Raw genomic sequence first — 17,513 nt, forward strand, 5'->3', positions numbered from 1 at the left:
TCATGTCGGGAAATAAATAATGTAACCATGCATTTTGCCTAATTTATACAAACATATATATTTTTTTAGGATATGGACAATGTATCTTTCTATTTTTGAGGGAAATGCGCTCATCTTCCTTCCTTTTAATGTTCTGGACACGGATTAAAGAATGAAATTCAACACCAGACACAGTCCAGCCCCGCTGGGACGTTGCTGCTGACACGCTGGAAATATTGGCAGAACAAGCATGCTGTGTGGACCTACTTTGAATCAAGGATCTCCCTCAGTGTAAAGCACTGTCTTACCACCACTCATCACTTACTTCATGTGTGGGTGAGTCCCACCAGGATTTTAACTTGTTTCCTGCAAATAGGTTACAATTCATAGGTGTGTTAGAAGATGTCTATTTGACTTATTGCACTGCTCCAGATGCCTGAGGCTAATAGACTTTTCATGAACTCGAGCTGGCCTGGTGTGCTATAAGGACAGTGTAAATTTAGCACCACAATACCGACAGAATCAGCGAGTGGAGGAACATCTCTGTATTACAGAGTGCATTTCAGACAGGCAGTAATGAGTTTTCCCATATTAACATTCGTTTCAATTAATATCAAGCCCTTCATAATCCTCAGGTTTTCTAAAGCTTTTGTGGCCATTACCAGGCAGCAGTCACTTCCAGCTTTTTTTTTTTTTTTTTTGGAGAATGAAGAATTGCAGCCGCAAATTAATTTTTTAGAATGGCATACAGCCAGGAGAAAGAAATCATTCTTCACCAGAGGCTCAAGGTCTTTGAAAGACCTTTAATGATGGTCAGCAAATCATTGCGTCTGCCAGTTAATTATCTGAGACAGTTGATTTTCGTGAGGGGAAAAAGTGAAAATGAAAAATTGCTACTGATGTTGATAAAACTAATTCCCATCTTATACCTCGGGATATCAGCTAATGTTTTACAAAAAAAAGTCTGATCAAATTTTGCTCGTTTTTCTCCTGTGACTGAGGTCAAAGCGAGCCTTGAGAAACTGATGTTTTTTCCCAAAATGTAATGAGGTGTTTAGGTGAGTTTAAAGTTAAAAGTTGGACCCTTTTAAAGACTGAATGTTGGGTACATTTTGGGAGTAATTACAAACTTTCAGCATGCTTTAGAGAGCTTTAATTCTTCCTTTTAGCAAAGCCAAACAGCCTGTGCTTTTATCCCCAATTAACCTTCAACAGCACATCATTGATTTAAACTAATAGGCCTCTGAAGAAATAATAAAGCAAAACATTCTCAAATAATTTTATGTCAAAATAGAGCACAATGTACAGCATAAGCAATACTTTTTGAAAGATACAGTAACTCCCACAGAGGAAGATTCTCCTCTGTAAGGTTCAGATTATTCATATGATATAAATATGACATATTACATCCAGATTTCCAAAATGCCAGAAACCCCAACATGCAGATCAGTCATGAAAACATTCAGTCATGGACACACGCTCGCATGGTCCCTCTTAATGACAGCTCAACATCAGCAATACAAAAACATTTACATCTGTGAAGGACTCAGCTCCATGACTCCATAATACACACACACACACACACACACACACGCACACACACACACACACACACACACACACACACACACACACACACACACACACACACACACGTACATACATACATATCTATCCAGTTGTGTGCTTAAAATTATTATAACTCCGTCTTAGCACTCTTATCGAGCCCATCTGAAGCTTTTGCCACCAAGTCATCTCTGAGCCATTTGTCGAAAACAGCGACCGGGTCGATGTTCCAGTGTTTGTGGAAAGAGATGGGCACCTGGTGAGCTAAGAGGTCTCTGGAGTAGTCCTCTGGGCGTGCCTGAAAGATAAGATTAAGTACAGTCGTTTCAATGTGGAAGCCGTCACAGGAGACTACGTGCGAGTGCTGCATTAAGTTTATGTCACTGCATACTTTTAAAAAATTCAATTATTAAGTTGTAACAATTTGTTTGTTTTATTGGCTGATCCTCGGAGGCTGTTTTTTACTCGTAGCTGTGTTGCAAAGTTTTTTAAGTTCCTCCTCCGACAAATCTCAAAATCGCACATTTTTTTAAGGGAGTCTGGTCTCAGTCTGAGGTCAGTTGAAACAGAGTGCGTTCACAAACATCATAAGCCACATAATTACCAGTCTCTGATGGTAAATACTGTTCACATAAACATTCAAGTCATAATTACACATTAACTTAGAGCTCAGCCCCGACTTCAGAATACGACGTATCAAATCCATCATTCCAGGTAATATTTCATTGATGCTTTAATGTCACTGCACAGTATTTCCAACCTTCACAAAACAAATTCTGCAGTCATCGTGAGCTGTACAGGAGCAAGTCACACCCACGGGTATCTTTGTCATCTTTACGATCCATCCCACATGACGTGAATGTGACATGATGGTGCATTTACATCATGTCAGCAGAATGGGAAATACCCACATGACAGCCAATTTGTGTCCATTTTTCTTATGTAGATCTTTTTTTCCCCGATGGGAGATATTGTGTCTGACAGAGATTCTTCATATCTTGCTACAGTTGCAGAGAGAAATGGGGATTTCGTGCTCAGCTGCTTGTAATTATGGAATCCAAGACATGACTTAAATGTGATGTAAGCGGCGGTCTAATGAGCACCTAGGTCGGCCAGTTGTGCTCTCGACTACCAATAAGATAAAAGTTTATATTTGTCTGATGAAGGGTTTGTAAAATCTGTGATTACATCTGACTTTCTGCACAGTTTATTAGTTTAAAGGCACCATGTATCAAACTGAATAACTTCCCCCTTCATTGAAAAGTGGGCTGAAGAGATTTCAAATGATTTTTCCTATGGCAAGAAAATATTTGGATGGTATTTTTCACCAGAGGTACAAATACACAGAGAGAGAGACACACATGGATGTATTGTAAGACTGTGAGTAAGACCTGATGGAAGAGTGGACTGTGTGTCACAGGAAGTCCGAGAGCGTTGAGGCACATTCCCAGCACCATGTCATCCGGAGCGTCATTACTGTAGCACTTACAGCCGCTGTCAAGAAGTCGCACCACAGCCTCCCTGCTGAACACCATCCTGCAGCAACCGACACACAAGACACAAAATAGACGCACAACACAGTCAATTTAGCTGAGTTGAATCTTAGAAGCAAATGATAGAAATGGCCAGAAAACAAGCTGTCTTTCAGCGATCACCGTAAAGTCCGCCACGCTTATTTTATGGTGAGAGGGCGACAGAGCAGAGAGTGAAACTGCAAATCAAGCTGAGAGGCAGATGTGGTTTTTCTGCACAACAATGATGTGACATCTCTCTGAGAAAAGAGGCAATTACACATGAAAAAACAAATCTCAAGCCGCCAAAGAAATCGCTCATTGCCACTCAAAACAGGTTTTAGGAGATGTCTCTTTTGAGAAAACTGGCAGTTGCAGTGCTGTAAAGTGTCACAGCAACTGAAGTGTCCCTAAATAGAGTTTCTCACACAGCTCACTCACAGCTCGAGATTTATCTCCGGTGCAGCTTTCCCCCAGCACTGACAGCTGACACATGACTTGTGCTTATTGCCCACTTTTAGTTGTATATAATACGAGGGCTTTAAAATGTGGATACTGTGGATTACAATTATTTTTGTGCTATGTGTTTATTTGCGGTGACCTACGGACACCTATTGCTGCCATGCTAGAAAAAAAGTATGTTATTACAAGATGCTTTCACGTTAGAACAAGAATATTTTCTTACTATAATATTCAGAGGTGGGAAGTAAAGAACAAATACTTTGTTACTGTACTAAAGTATATTTTTCAGGTGTCACACAACTCCCTGCAATTTAACACAAATACCTATACTTTCTACTCCAATAATTTTCAAAACGGTCTTTGAGGGGAATTATCGATTATCAACAAGACTGATTTCAACCTATCAGTGCATATTACGCAAAGCAGATGTGGCGAGACGAAGCAACGTAACAAGATGGAAACAGGCGTGAAAAAAAGTCGTGTCAGTGTCTCTTAGCTGCAGAGACCCCGAGACTCAACAATCGACAATCTTTGTGGTGCAGCTTGGATGTGAGGTTCAGTTAGCTTTGCACAGAAATGGCTGGTAGAAATGTCCTTCAGAGGGACACTTATTACTTTTTACTTGAGTAAAGAAGTTGAATCTAATGATCTAATGATCACCTGTTGTTTTACGTTGTGATTTATTCCATTTTTTATGAAGTACCTTTACTGCAAAACACAATTCCACTGAAGGGAGTGACATGCTTTAATACTGACTTTAAACAGTTTATCCGTAAATTACAGATTACAGGTTTTCCATTACAGCTTTTATAGTCCCTCCGCTGCGTCTGTATCTTTCATCATTATTCCCCGAGCATCTTCGCTGTGAGACTCACCCTCCACCTCCCGTGATGTAGCTGTAGCCGCCTTGGCTCAGGCCGTAGCCGTACCTCTCTCCAAGACACACTGGTTCAGAGGGGTTGTAACAGCTCAGCAAGACTTGCAGTCTGGGGATGCTGCAGAAAGCACAGATCAAACTCATCACACCCTCATCATCATCATCACACACACACTTGCCTGTGCATACATACATATGAAACTGTCCATTTAGGGGCTGAAGTAACTGCTCCCCCTCAGGCACTATTACACATCCAGAGATTTCCACATGAAGGGGCAACCTGACAGATATAAAGTGAAGCCAGCTGGACTTGAATTTATGTACTGAGTTTTTTTAGATGTCCGACAGGATGGTAATATCTCTGGAGCTCATTTCCCCAAAATGACTTCATTCCAAGCATTTCTCTCTTCCACTGTTCAAACCTTTTCTCGGCTGTCAGACAGAATCTATTAGAGCATTTATGAACAAATGTCAGTCAAACTTTGAGCAAGATGAAAGCCTGGCATTTAAAAACGAGACACTGTGTCCCAGTTAAAAAAAAACATTTCCAGATCATGGAACTTTACCTGATAAGTGTGTCATCATCCACAACAATGAGCCACTTGGTTTTTGGGACAGAGCTGTTCAGAAATCTTTGAAGGATTGCGAACGTTTTCCCGCAGTGGCCTGCAAATAGAGACATGGTATCAATAGACTGGCCTGTACGACTTAATCACCTATTGACCGTGTGCTGTATTCTGCTTTACAAAGATAAATGACCCTGTTGAACGGAGAAACACACACTTAGCATAAGCCGGTATTTACATGCGCACACACGCCTGCATACACATAAATGCATACATAACAGCTCTGCCACAAAAAGACAACATTACAGTCATAAATTATGCTAACACTGAAGGATTTAAAAGGTAGCAGGCTAACCGAAAGTCACAAGAAGAGACTATAAAAACAGCAACACTTTATTAGGAGACGACATAAGGCCTCAGTTTGAAGTTAGATGCCACAGCTCCACTCAGAACAATGAGTGAATACATTTTTCAGCATGACTGGCTCCTGGAAATCCAGCCCGGGCAATGTGCCCAAATGTAACAGCCCAGTCGCCAAGATAAAATGCTGGCATTTGAAATTTCTGCAAAACCACAGATATGTTAAATTATTACCCGTCATATGTGTCAAATAAACATTTTTGCAATACATGCCATGTCACTTTCAGATTACATGTTATGAGCTGACTTTGTTGTCAGGAGGAGGAGGAAGAGGAGGAGGAGGAGGGGATGTTGGAAGGATAACGCAACAGATGTTGATCTGTCAAGCCAGAGACCACTGTTCGAGATGGTTTTTAAACATTTGTAGGTATGAAACCACTGGATATATTTTTAAAATGAGATGTTAGGACATTTTCAAGCTGTTTTAGTGGCAATTTTGAAGCGATGCTGAGACAGTTTGTGGTGAATTTCATGCCAGGAGGAAGAGGGGATATTGGTGACCTGATGACTCAGTGAGGCTGCTGTCGAGACTGCGTTTTTATCATTGTAAGCAACTAGAGGATATTTTTAACTAGAGACCACTGTTAAGGACGACATTTCAACATTTCACTGCATATTTTTTAATGAGATGTCGGGACATTTTCCAGCTGTGTTAGAGGCAACAAACGCTATCGATGGAGCGTTGGGACAATTTCCAGCTGAAAAACCAGGTATTTGTAACTGGATGTCGGGACAATTTCCAGCCGTGTTGGTGGCAACGGATCCAGGTAAGCCAGAACAAAATCTTTTTCCAACCTGTGCCAAGTGCTTTGCAAGACCATAAGAACAGTATTGTCACCACATAACAATTATAATATAATCGAAAAAAACAAGAAACAGCATTAAGAAATGAGAAAATGTACATTGCCAACATTTATTCTTCCGACTGGGTTGAACGATACGATAAGGAATCATTAGATGTGGCAAACAGTATGAAACCCATTGCAACCAAACATTTTTAATGAAACTTTAATTCTCTTGATAGGAGCCTTTGATGAAGCAATAAGAATGAGTGGCACTATTGAGACTGAACAATAACCTTGCAATACATTTGCAAATTTCATTTTTCATTGCAGCATTAACTCGACTGTTGTGTGCATCATACAAAGAGTGAACAAGTGGCTCCACGTGCTGCTCAAGGATGCCTCAAAAGCACACGAGGCTGTAGGCGGACACATCAGTCACTGCAGTGATCAAACAAACAACCTTATTGCCACCTTTTTGATTTGTATTGTACAGCATTGAAGGCAAACTTTTCAGCGTGGGGACGTGTCCTATAGATGTTTTCGAGCAGGAAGAAAGCTGCTGTCTATATTCGGGCATCCCAAACAAATAATAAGGTATGCTTGGCATGATGGGCGAGGAAGATCAAACTTTTACTCTGGCATGTTTGACATGGCTGCCAGGCGGAACAAAATGTTCTGCCAACTCCCGAAAACAGAAACGGTGATGTGGTAGCACAGAACAAATACAAGGAACCCAAAGAAATATACCCATCAAATATCTGCACACCATCAGGACTGAGAGCTGAGACATGGAAATCCCTGGTGGCAAGCATCACAAGAATACTGAAGCCCTATTGTTTTATTTATAAAGGCACCCAAGGTGTTTTTTTTACTAGTATCTGAATATAGAATAAGTAAGGACACCTTGAACTGCTGACAAGAATAAAATCCAAAATCACACTTTTTAGAGGCGGGTCTCCAGACAAGCCGGTAATCTTATTTCTAGTCGGAGGAGGCTTCACGTCTCATGCAGTATCCATCATTACAGCGTCCTACCTAGCACTGCTACATAATGTGACAGAAAGGTCCTCTTTGGCCTCAGAAACGTCTCCTGTCATCACGTCGTTGTCCTCCGACATGCTCCACACTTGACCGCGAATAGTTTATTTACTTGATAGTTACTGCAATTTTTTCCATTTCAAGGTCTTGCATCACCCTTCGAAAACTTTTAACCTCAGACTGTTGAGTTTTATTTTTCCATTGTCAAACTACATATTTACTATAAAGCTCGAGTGTGTTTTCAGCAGGCTTAACATTTATTTGGGACTACAGATGGCAGCATGATAACCCCATCAGAAGGTTTTCGAGGCAACAAAGTGAATCTTTTTTATGTTTAAATAAGCTTCAGTGTTGGTTTTCTCGCTAGAATTATTTATCAATCTATCCAGCTGTTTAAAACTGATTTGGCAGCTTGAAATTCTGAACTTTCTCCTCAAAATATACCTAAAATGCTGTATTTTATAATATAAATAATATACATCAGTGAGTGTGTTGTAAGTCAATGAAGTCAGTGAAAGGTGAACAATAAAAGAATCATGAAGGTCACTACAGATTCCTGACATATTGACGCCTGTCGACCCTTGATGAACTCAAAGGCTGCTCTCAGCAGTCATTAGCATAAAGCCTGAAGTCTTGGAAAAAGAACAGAAAGAGGTGAAAAAAAGAGAAAGAAATTATGCACGGCCTGACTTAAACTCAATATAAGTCCTATAACTGATTGAGTATCATGTGGGCATTTAGTGCTGAGGAACAGATAAGCACGCACTGAAATATGATTGAGGTCAAATGAAAAATAAGTAGTTTATCTGATTAACTGTATGCCCTTATGTGACTGCCTCCATTGCATATTTCCGTTTAAAGATGCAGTATAACATTTTACTTTATCTTGCCATGGCGCTGTTTAAGATCTCCCCTTTTCTGCACCATCAGACTCAAACCACTGTAAAGAATTTCCAATTTACTGTATGCAGGAGGAATTATGGCTGCTGTCTGATTGACAGTGTGCACAGTTACTAAACTGAGAGTACCTTCAGTGTTTGGCTGCTGACCAAACTAGAGAAAATCCCCCTGCCTTGATGACGACTGTGGATCGCTGCCAAACTTACAACACTTAATTGTTGTCTCCTGAAAGTAAAAAATCCTGGCATGCAGAAGCAGGCAAAATTAAAGGGAGGGAGACACTTTCTCCTGGATGATCTATGAGACAAACTTGTCCAACACTGGTTTGAAAAAATACTAACATCATTAATCGCTTGAGAGCAGCGGGGCCGTGGCTTTCTCTGGAGTAAGACGTCAAAATCATGAGCAAGTCAGCAAAACTCTCGGTACCCCGAGTTAGGGAGTGTGTCGAGTTTGTGAAGCAAGTCTACTTGATTTTTTTTTTGTCGTGGCATAACCAGCTGCCAGCCTGTCAGCTTGGCAATATGCAAACTGTGACTGGGAGCACACATCATCTTGTGCCCGGACCCAAGTATCTGTCGTGTGGAAGGAGAATAACTTGACAAACATCATTTACAAATCTGGAACATTAATGTTGTTCTGCTCAGTGGAAATGACTCATTAGAAGGCCATTTAGAGCACCACTCCAGCCAGTGCAACTAATTGTTTAGCGGTTAGCGTTAATGAGATCATGGCTAAAAGTTGGATGTAATCCATCGCAAGCCATCGCAAATAAATTGCTGTTCTTGCAAGATGATCATCATTAGCAGGGATAGTGATAGCCGTCACTCTAACATAAGGTCTCTCACACTCGACCACACACAGATACTACGCCCTGCCCTCTTCTTAAAGGAGCGACACTACCTTTATAAGCCATTCACTTGAGTTAACAGCTCACATTGTGCTCACATTAGCTCAAACTCTCCTTTCAGTGCGCTTGCACAAGCTTGGTGGATGACTCGCAGATTCTACGATAGTCATACGTCATTGTTTCATTGAAGCAAGAGCTTCATTTAGTTTAAACACAAAATCAATCTGTCAAAAAACATTTGGCAAACAGTGTGGCTGATCAACACTGTCAGGAATTTATTCAGAAAAACATGATGTATCATAAATATGCAGGACTTTGTGCTGCCAATTAGTGTTTTTAACTTAACTACTAAAGCCAAGATAACTAGTCAATTAATCGATTGATATTTCAAGAAAAATGCCAAACATTTGCTAATTCACCTTCTATGACAAAGTGAGAACCGAAAGAAAAGGAAATAATTTAAGAGGCATAAACATTTCAACACAAGCAGTAAACTTAATATATTTACATCTTTATTCATATATTTTTGATTGATGGGCGAGTACAAAAAGCCATCTGAACAGATCTCTGTAGGCTGCGGAAAAATGTTAACACTTTTAATTACTTTCTGCGATGTCATGGACCCGATGACTAAGTGCAAAAATATTCAGCATATTTACTGACTGTAAAAACATCATTTGGTTGCTCTTTTACCTGTAATTACATGTGATCGAATGCAAATCCACTTGAAGAGCTCTGCTATAAACCTTGTGAAGGTTATGTTTCTTTTCCAAACTCTACCATACCTGCATGTTTGGCCAGTTTTTAGGCTGCAGGCAGTGATGATGAAGTGGACTCCATTATGTTCAGTGGCATTTCTAATATCCTCATGTGTGTAAATGCAGGTGGAAACTATTTCTGCATAATGAAATCTAGTGCAACACCACCAGTGAGAAGAAAAACCACGCAGTCACTCAAGTCAATATAATAGTGTAGCTACGGATTAATGAGAGAATTAGAAAAGGTAAACAAAGAAGCAGCCAGAGTTTAATTCCTTATTTAAACCAAGGGGCTCTATTAAGGTAATTTCGACAAGGCTTTTAAAACTATCCCTGCAGAATGTGAACACTTCTCCATTCACACTGAACCCGAAGCAGTCATTAACTGATGATGCAATCAGGCCCTTTCTTGTGGATTTTAATGTTTTGTAAAAAAAAAAAATGAAAAGCAGGCCGGTTTCAGTCAAACATGGCCCGACTCCAAACAATTACACATCGGTGATGAAATATAAGCTGCAGAGCGGCACTGCGGCGGCCTCGGGGACACCACTGTCACCTTCCTCCTTTCTCTCCAAATATCAGACCTACAACTTTACACCACTTCTGCAGTTTGGCTCCAGTTTTATGATCAGTGAGGTCAGGATATACTAGTTTGTTGTTGTTAAGTGTAAACTCTACACTTTTATCAATGCGGAAGGGAATTAACAAGCAATAGGCTGGATGAAAAAAACAGATGTATCGGATAGTCACAGATCAACAATATCTCATCGCAGCGTGAAACTCCTCCATCACTGCTGGTTCCTGCTGCTGCCATGAGGTTAGCTGTGACATCAATCTGCCTGTGTCAGTTTGAAATCTGATTTGAGAAGCTGGGCTGAGACATAACTTCAGAAATGTCATCAAACTTTCTTAAACCAGATGAAATTGTCTTAAGGGCAGACACTACAGACACAGAAATCTGAACATAAGTTAATACCAGGTTCAGAATTCTTGTGAATCAAAAAGTGAATCTGGGATATTTCTTTTATCACTCCATGAATCAGAAAATACCGTCAACAGCCTTTATAAAAAAGACCATACATCCGGCTGTGAATGATGAGTAAAGACACGTCCAAAAGAGATTCACTTCAACGTCTTTGTGGAACCTTCAAAATATGTCCACTGAGGAGCCAGAATGAAAGTTTCTGCACCGTCTTCACTGTGCTATTCTTACAGGCTTCAAAATGAAAGCCATTTTTAGACAGCTTTTCAAAGCCATCCATAGAACGGCTTCTCGTGGTGCAAAATAAAAGGTTTCATTGCTTGTTTCTTGGACTTCAGACATCCTTGTTGTGAGCTGAGCCATCTGGATGCTCAGGTACTTGGGGTTTCTTTGATTGCAATGATTTGATTCAAACAATCCACAATGATTAACTGAGTCTTACTCTGTCTTCATAAAATTGGTTTTATTGAAAAAATGTTTTTTGTTTTCTTTTAATCATCAAACCATTGTCAGGTAGGCGATGTTCCAAGGTTGGATGGACAAAACAGGGTGCTCAATAAAACTCATCTTGTGAAGGCAACTCGCGATTGCTTGTGATTTGACAAATTATTACATTCTGTTTTATTGATGTTTTACTCAGCGTCCCAACACTTTTTACAATTGAGGTAAGATTTTTATTGAAATTCGGCAAAGTACGTGATTTCATAGAACATTTCCAGAACGTCTGTCCCTTTGCAACCCACATCTACCTGCAAATAACTGATTAGTTTTGAAATAATTACATAATATCAAATAGCAGTTTTGTTAAATTTTTTCATTATAATTTAATTATTTTATTTATGTAACAGGAAGCTATTTCACATGACTATTTGTCAAAAAATGTCTTGCATTCATTAGTCTTAAATGTCCCTAGATGTCCAGAAGGGGTCCTAGCTAGATGTCAAGATATTTAGCTTTTCTTGCACATCCACAGAGATTAAAAAAAGAGTCCTAATCCGACGTTCAGATATTGAACATGTCCAACAGACATGTCTCGCCTTACATATATGATATATGATACTTCCTATTTAACATTTGATTAAAAAGATCCAATGTGATGGTCCAGTAAGGATACAGTATGTCTGACATCTGAGAGCACTGACAGTCGGTGCAAGAAGAACCGTGTAGTTCAGTGTCAGGATGGCAGAGGAGCTGGTAGTGGATTTGTTAGAGAGCGAGAAGCCGCGGAGACCTGTCACTATCCACAACGAGGAGGAGGAGATGAGGCTACCCTCAAGTACGAGGGTTGCATATCAACAACAAAGTGGACTGATAACAAGGTAACTTCTAAAGAGGAGGCCGACTTTTATTCTTGACGAGGCTCAAATCTGCAGCAGACCCGGAGACAGTAAGCGAAGGGAGGCTGGAGACTAAACCAGACTCTTTCCAGCAACATCCCTCAGCCCTCCTACAGCGGGCTGAAAGTGGCTACAGCTGATGCATCATCCCATTAAGGTGCAACATGAGAGGGCTTAGGTGCCGCTTTATGCCAACAGCCATCAGACTGTAAAATAATTCGCGCCCAAACGGCCTCTGCCTCAGGCAACCAGGAGGGTGGTGAAGCAAAGAGCGGCTGCTTCTTTACAAAGTACCCTGGTTTGCTTTAAGGGGTCTTACGCTCTGTGTACACGTTGTTGTACTTGCTTCTGATTATCATACATTATGCGTTTCCAGTGTTTTTCCTCAGGAGAAGCTGGAGGATGTTGTCGGGTTAAAGTTTCTCCTGAGGGATCAGCAGGATCTCAGACCAGCTGGGAGATGTGTTTCCTTCCAGAATCAGAATAAGGTTTCTTACCAAGTTGGTTTTCACATACATAGAATTTGCTTCGGTAGAGGGAAGCCTCGTCTGTCCCAGGGTCAGCGCCCATTCAGACAGAAAGAGCCACCTCTGGGCTTTGATACATGTGCAGCCTCTTAATGCAGAGCAACAGTGGTTGTAAACGTTGTGTTTCTATACTGCGTTAAAAAAAACATGCTCTGCTTTTTCTTACACACATGAAAATCACATTTATTCAAACTCAGATTCTGATATCTTTGATAACATTTGGGACTTTAAATGAGTTCCTGTGGATTTGAAGTTTGACATTTTGGGAGAGAAAGTTAAACGAGAAAAATAAATACAACTCTCATATCTGTTAAAAATAAAGATACAGCCAGGAGCCAATTGGCATAACTTAGCTCGAGACTGAAGACAGAGGGAAACAGCTAGACTGTCTCCGTCCTGCTGTTTCCAGCATAGATTTATAACAGAACTACATACCAGACATAAGGTTGGCGCCTATTCAGGATAATGAGAATTGTTCGCCTGCTGATTACGGCAAAAAAATGTTCTAGTTTCAGGTTTCTGCAGCCAACTAAACTTTACATTGTGATGAAGTCACAGATTTTTAAATTGCTTCCTCGTCTTCAGGAAAGTTTTACAAATATAAAACCTTCTTGGGTCAAAAATTCGTAATAGATCATCTTAACACCTTATTTGCAGTTTGAGGTGCGCTGTCAACGGCTTCTTCCCTGCAATACCGTGGGTGGCCACAGGGGTAAATTGGGAGCAAGGCTGAGCAGCACTGTATCCTGATCTATTTACTACTTACTACAGGCTTCCAGTGATCACACTAAGCCAGCAAGCTCCTCACTGCAGCTAGACATCTAATGTACAGACATAAGAGTGCTAATTTTCTGTCTAACTCTCACCAAGCAAGCCATGGTTAAAAATAAACTATAACAAGCGATAAAATGTCAGAGTCTGTGGAGATCAGCAGGTGATGTGGGGAAATGTTCAGTTTATAGCTCTCAGTCAGAGCGAAGCTGCTCAAATTCAAGGACAAAAGAGGGTACAGACACATTTATCGCAGCAGAATTACTCTCAGAACAAATATAAGAAAGTATGCAAATATTACAAAAAACATTAACTCAAACATATTCATTAAAAAACATAATTGACTGCAATTTGCTTTTAGCACAGGGGACCGAACAACGGCGTCACCTACTCGCTTACGTTCAAATTCTCCTGCAAATCACAGGCTTTGAAATAACTATCATATACACTACCGGCCCCTTCACACTGTGTTTGTCTTTTTCGTGTGCAGCATGCGGCTGACCCTGAAGCTGAGGGAGTTTAGACGACAAAACAAGCACTTACCTCTTTCAGTATTTGGTACTCCTATATCAATGGTGGGTATTGAAGGATCAGCATGGTCACTATAGTACTCGAGAAATAAGGCATCCTTCTCCCAGGTCTTCTTTATCACTGGAACTAGTACACAGGGAAGAAAATCAATACTCTGTTAACCAAGTTTCACAACAAGCAGACATCTGGTTCTGTGTGATGTAGACTTGCTCCCCTAGCAAATGAGTATTTCAGATTGAATGCGATAAGTGGTTTCTCTGATGTTCTCATCTTCTTTTTAGTCAAATATTCTATAAAAGAGGAGTTTTTTAAAGAAATAAATAATCAGTGGAGACGAGATGGAAAATACAAAAATAAAAGAGGAAAATAAGATAAAATGTTTCTTTAATCCTCCCACTGAGCAGAACTAGGTAGACTGTATGACTCACATACAAAGTAGTGTACAAACCTTTCATGTGTACACCTGTCATTTGAGGAAATGGTTTCATCAAATAAATATCACAAAACCTTTTAAATAATGTAAAACAAAAAGCAGTTAAACTTCAGAGCTTTGAATCCTCAGATTTCTGTCAGGGATTCTGTCCTCTGTGGGAAAACAGCAGATAAGTATTGTAGGTTATCACATTACTGTGCCAGCGTGTACTTTTTCCTTCTATTTATACACAGTCTTCCAGTCAGTGACCTAATCCTCTGCATCAAAGTTTTGAAGTTTTCCTATAGACTTAATTGCTTTCTGACTGATGACTTATAGAGGTTTTTGTGATGAGTTTCTGGGTTGTCGAGGCGAGCACGTTCGAGGGCTGAGAGGCGCCAAATATCCAGAGATCTGCAGCAGCCGTAGCTCCAGGCTGTGTTCAGCTCTCATAAATCAACAATAGTGAATCAGAGTGGCTTGTTTAACCCTGGAAGAATGAACCAAAAAGCAAAACAGTTGAGTTGGCTGGCCTGCACCGCCTCTACAGGGCTCTTAGAAACTGACGACCAGAGAGGAAATACAATTAAGCTCCAAATGCATCATGCAGGTCAGATGTTGATTTCCTGCCGTACCGCAGCAGACAATCAGTAGATAACAGTTTGAAGACGGATACTAAAACAGAAGAGCAGCCTACAGATAAGAGTTAGTGAGAAAGACGACTGTAGCTTCAATGTTAAGTATATAAAATGTGATTGCGTTAACCGAATACCATTTAAACATCCAAGTAAAACTTTATCGCAGATTACGGATACAGCAAACACTACGTTACAAGATGAGATCCATTTAGGATGACAAGGATATTAAACCGCGTAATTATCCACTCGATGTTGTGACATTTATATTATTGACTATTTAACCATATCAGTGATATTCTAGCCAAAATATAGAGAAGGAGGAGGAAGAAAAGTGTGAATAAACCACAGGTTAGGAACTTCTTATTAAAATATAGAAATGTGCAATTATCTTTTATTTTCTCAGTGTCGACTGGTGTAAATGTAAAACTTTCTTATTAAAGAAGCTGAAAAGGGAAGACCTATTATTTAAATCTATTAAAAGGTAACATTTCAGTAAAAAAGCACCATTTGCATAATGAGTAATAGCTACTCAAAGACTACACTACATTACTCCTGCAGACCACGCTACACAACATGATACAATACAATTAAATCTGCATTAAATCTAATGTAGCAGAGGCACAGCACTCTGAGGTGAGGTGTGCAGAACACAATGATTTGGAAAACGTTGCCACTTGTAGCTTTTTTTCAACCCAGAACAAACACACAAATGAGTTGAGAAAACTTTCCACAATTTTCATTTTTTGTGTTTCAAATATGCAAAAATGTTAAACGAGTCATGAAAACTCAAACACAAGTGTGATGGGAAGAAGACACAACCTGTACTTGCATATTGTGAGCGGGAAAAGTTCAGCCTGACCCGGTGAGGCTCGCTTATCAAGAGCGAATATCATTAAGTTGTATCTCACTTGATGATGAGCACAGTAGAGGAGCAGCGCCTCTATGATTTTTGATGTTTTCTGTTTAATTCGTAAGCTGCCTCCGTGCCTATTGGCTGCCCTCCCTCCTCGGCTACGACTTAATCATAAACAGAAGAAGCGCACTAGTTGATTTTAAACATTCATCTGTGAACTGTATCCATGCGTGGCTCCGCTCGCACCAGTAAATAAAAACTCTGAATAAAACTCTCTGCGAGTGTTATTAATAATTTTCCAACACAACAAGTAATATTGGAAACCTGTGCTTCACATTTCTATTTGTGTTCGTGCAGAGTAGTTCTCCCAGCGCTGCAGTAGCACAGCTTCAAACAAAAACACCGTTACAGCAATAAAACTACATTGAGCTACCATAACAAATAAAAAACACTGCGACTCTACTACACAGTATTAGTCACACTATTTTTATATCAACTCTAATTTCTGAACTGATGACTGTGCATACTGCATGTTCATATAATTGTTTTTGCGCTTGATAATCACTGCAGATAAGAAGATTAAACACTTAGTGACATCATAAATTAAATGTGAGGCTCTTTCATGTCGACTGCTTATTGATCTGAGCTAACCTTTGATATATAAATCTAATATTCATTTGAAATAATGGCAGCTTGGCAGTGGAGATGGTAATTAAGGTAATTAGTGGAATTACTTTGGAGTAACACTCTTTGAGCGCGCTGTACAATTTGTTTGATCGCTCTGAGATGATTCTGCAATCTGATCCGTTGACTGAACCCGCTTCATTTTTATCAGGTTAAAAAGAGAAGTGGATTTACAGGACACGCTTAATGTCAGGCTGACTTTGCAAATAAACCGCTAAGCACCGTTAAGTGATTTTCTTAACATCTGCATTATTGTTGGATGATTTAACATTTCCAGCATCGAGGGGGGTTCGCAATTAAGCACTCTGAAGTAGTTTTTTTTGACACAATGCCATTAAATCCTTTCCGACGAGACGACGGAATTATCAGGAGAAAGACTTTATCATGATAATCAGGTAAAGCTCTTATCCAGTCACACGTGTCAAAGGTAAAATGAATCCCAGGACGAGAAAACAACGGGAGAAAAAGCACTTGGCACTCAGAAAGAAATTGTGTATCTTTGGCAGATTCTGTAAGAGTGGGAGTGTGACTCACCTCTTTCACTGTGAAACTTCCTACACGTTTTCACAGCAACAAATATATCTTCTTTATTTACAGGCTCCCCCTTTGATGAAAACAGGAGACATGAATCAAAGAAATGCTCACAGGATCACACAGCATAAATCATAAATCATCGTAATTAAAACCGAATCTATATTAGATGCAGACAAATGGTTGTGATGGAGTTTTTCAGGCGATATTAAGTGTCAGAGTGATCAGTGGGAGTTGTTATCTTCAAAGTAAAATTAGAAATGGATATTTCTGCTAATGGTCTGAGATCATTTGGCCCTCTGGCTCTCCTTCTGAAATGAAAGACATACAGCAGCTGATAACACTGCAGCACATTTAGGATTCTCAGGACTGAATGAGGTGTGCATTTGACAAATTTAAAAGCCTCGGAGATAAAAAAGACGAGCAACAAGTGAGACGGGATAATAAATGAAAATGGAACATCTCCGTGTGCGTCTCCGCACCCCTTATAATGACATTCAGTCCAAAAAGGAAGGCTCAAATTATTTTTTTCTTG

General features: G+C 39.9%; 1 protein-coding gene across 1 annotated transcript in view; it reads right to left on the reverse strand.

Moving 5' to 3' along the window:
- Positions 1 to 1,244: 1,244 nt before the first annotated feature.
- b3glcta (beta 3-glucosyltransferase a) overlaps positions 1,245 to 17,513 on the reverse strand; it is a 69,557-nt gene continuing 53,288 nt past the window's right edge. The window contains exons 10-15 of the mRNA XM_084351511.1: positions 16,982 to 17,051; positions 13,873 to 13,986; positions 4,962 to 5,061; positions 4,394 to 4,513; positions 2,937 to 3,081; positions 1,245 to 1,843 (exon numbers count right to left, since the gene is read on the reverse strand). Of these exons, the coding sequence (XP_084207637.1) occupies positions 1,676 to 1,843; positions 2,937 to 3,081; positions 4,394 to 4,513; positions 4,962 to 5,061; positions 13,873 to 13,986; positions 16,982 to 17,051 (717 nt within the window). The 3' untranslated portion in view covers positions 1,245 to 1,675. The remainder of the gene's footprint in view (positions 1,844 to 2,936; positions 3,082 to 4,393; positions 4,514 to 4,961; positions 5,062 to 13,872; positions 13,987 to 16,981; positions 17,052 to 17,513) is intronic.

Source organism: Pagrus pagrus (assembly GCF_965226575.1).
Source record: "Pagrus pagrus genome assembly, chromosome: 4".
Lineage (NCBI taxonomy): Eukaryota > Metazoa > Chordata > Actinopteri > Spariformes > Sparidae > Pagrus > Pagrus pagrus.